General features: G+C 57.3%; 1 protein-coding gene across 1 annotated transcript in view; it reads left to right on the top strand.

The window, feature by feature from the left end:
* The window catches only part of LOC103770766 (runt-related transcription factor 3-like), a gene marked incomplete at both ends in the record, with an annotated part of 22,988 nt that overhangs the window by 3,610 nt on the left and 17,893 nt on the right, over positions 1–1,485 (top strand). The window contains one exon of the mRNA XM_008938042.1: positions 1,277–1,381. Coding sequence (XP_008936290.1) covers positions 1,277–1,381 — 105 coding nt within the window. The remainder of the gene's footprint in view (positions 1–1,276; positions 1,382–1,485) is intronic.

Genomic DNA, 1,485 nt, shown 5'->3' with positions numbered 1-1,485 from the left:
GAAATGCTCAATATCTCTGAAATCCCATGGGAATTGCTCTTGGGAGGTTGCTTAGAGTGGTTTGCTCCCCTGCATGTGCAACCTCTCTGCTTTACCCAAGGGAATCCTGAATCGGGGAAGGCTGTGGGAGAGCAGAGGCTCTTTGGTGCCCTTCTCCTTGGGAAGGGCCTCTGCTCTCCCACAGCCTACCCGTTGGCTGGACATCGAGTGGATGATGGCAGCTGAGACTGGGCAAGGAGAGGGCAGAGAGTCCAGGATGGGGATGCCAAGGCTGCAGGAGGTGACTGGGGTTAGGATCAGGGTGGGTGCTGGGCGGGGACAGCAGGGTGGCATATGGGTGCAGGGGTGATAACACCCTCTGTGATGCCAAAAGCATTTTTGGGCTACAGATGGAAACCTGTTCTGCCAGCACAAGGGTTGTGTTCTTACAATATTGAGCTAGCAAGAGCTTTTCACTGCTTTGCTCAAAAGGATGACAAGTTTGGTGCTTCCAACACATGCCCAAAAGCCCCTATGATGGTATCTGTTCTTTCCAGCAGCGAGTTCCTGCTCTCTGGTCAGGGCTGGGACAGGGGACAGTCCCCACAGCCGGCTGTCTGGTGTCCACTTCTGGTGGCCAAAGCTGGCTGGATTCAGTTCCCATTTTGCAGTTTCCAGTTTCTGGCCTTAGTCCCCATACAGCCAAGAGCCTGGCACAGCTCCCCTCCAAACATCCCTGTGTGGGTGCATCCGCTGGGCCAAAGCCACCAGGACTCCCCCACAAGCACCAGCACCCATTCCCTGCAGACGGATGCCACCTCACAAGCTTGTTTCTGCAGGAGCATCCATGGGCTTCGGGACCCAAATCCACCCCTCACAGAAGGGATCCTGTGTCCAGCGCTGCGTTTCAGGGCCAGATTCCCATGGGAAAAGGGGAAGCATCTGAGAGGGAAGGCACCAGGAAGCTGCAGTGGGTGGAGGGGTCGGTATGGGGACAGGGCAGGGGAGGGGGGACAAGTCACTTTTCCATCCAGGAAGGTCCTGGCTCCCGCTCTGAACCAGGTCCAAGCCTCTCTCTGCTGCAGCCAGCTCAACCCCAGCGGGAGCCGGCCGAGCTTTGTGTCTCGGCAATAATGTCTCATAAAATTAAATGATGTGTGTGCTGGAGCTCGGTGGATGTGGATATTTGTGTCTGAGCTTGCTCCAGCAGGAGCCTTTCGCTCCCGCGAGAGCCGAACCCATGCGCATATCCTCATTTCTCCTGTTTTCTGTCTTTTTTTCTCCCAACCCTCCTCAGGAAAAAGCTTTACCCGGACAATCACCGTGTTCACCACCCCCACCCAAGTTGCTACCTATCCCCGAGCCATTAAGGTGACCGTGGACGGGCCCCGGGAGCCACGCAGTAAGTGCCGTGTTTTATTTGGCAGCCGCGGAGAAGCGCGCGGGGTCGGGGCCGGGGGAGGACGTGCTGGGGGGGGCTGCACTCTCCGTGGCTGAAGGGGGCAG

Source organism: Merops nubicus, unplaced genomic scaffold (assembly GCF_000691845.1).
Source record: "Merops nubicus isolate BGI_N331 unplaced genomic scaffold, ASM69184v1 scaffold35413, whole genome shotgun sequence".
NCBI classification, from domain to species: Eukaryota; Metazoa; Chordata; class Aves; order Coraciiformes; family Meropidae; genus Merops; species Merops nubicus.
This window is presented reverse-complemented; position numbering and strand designations above follow the sequence as displayed.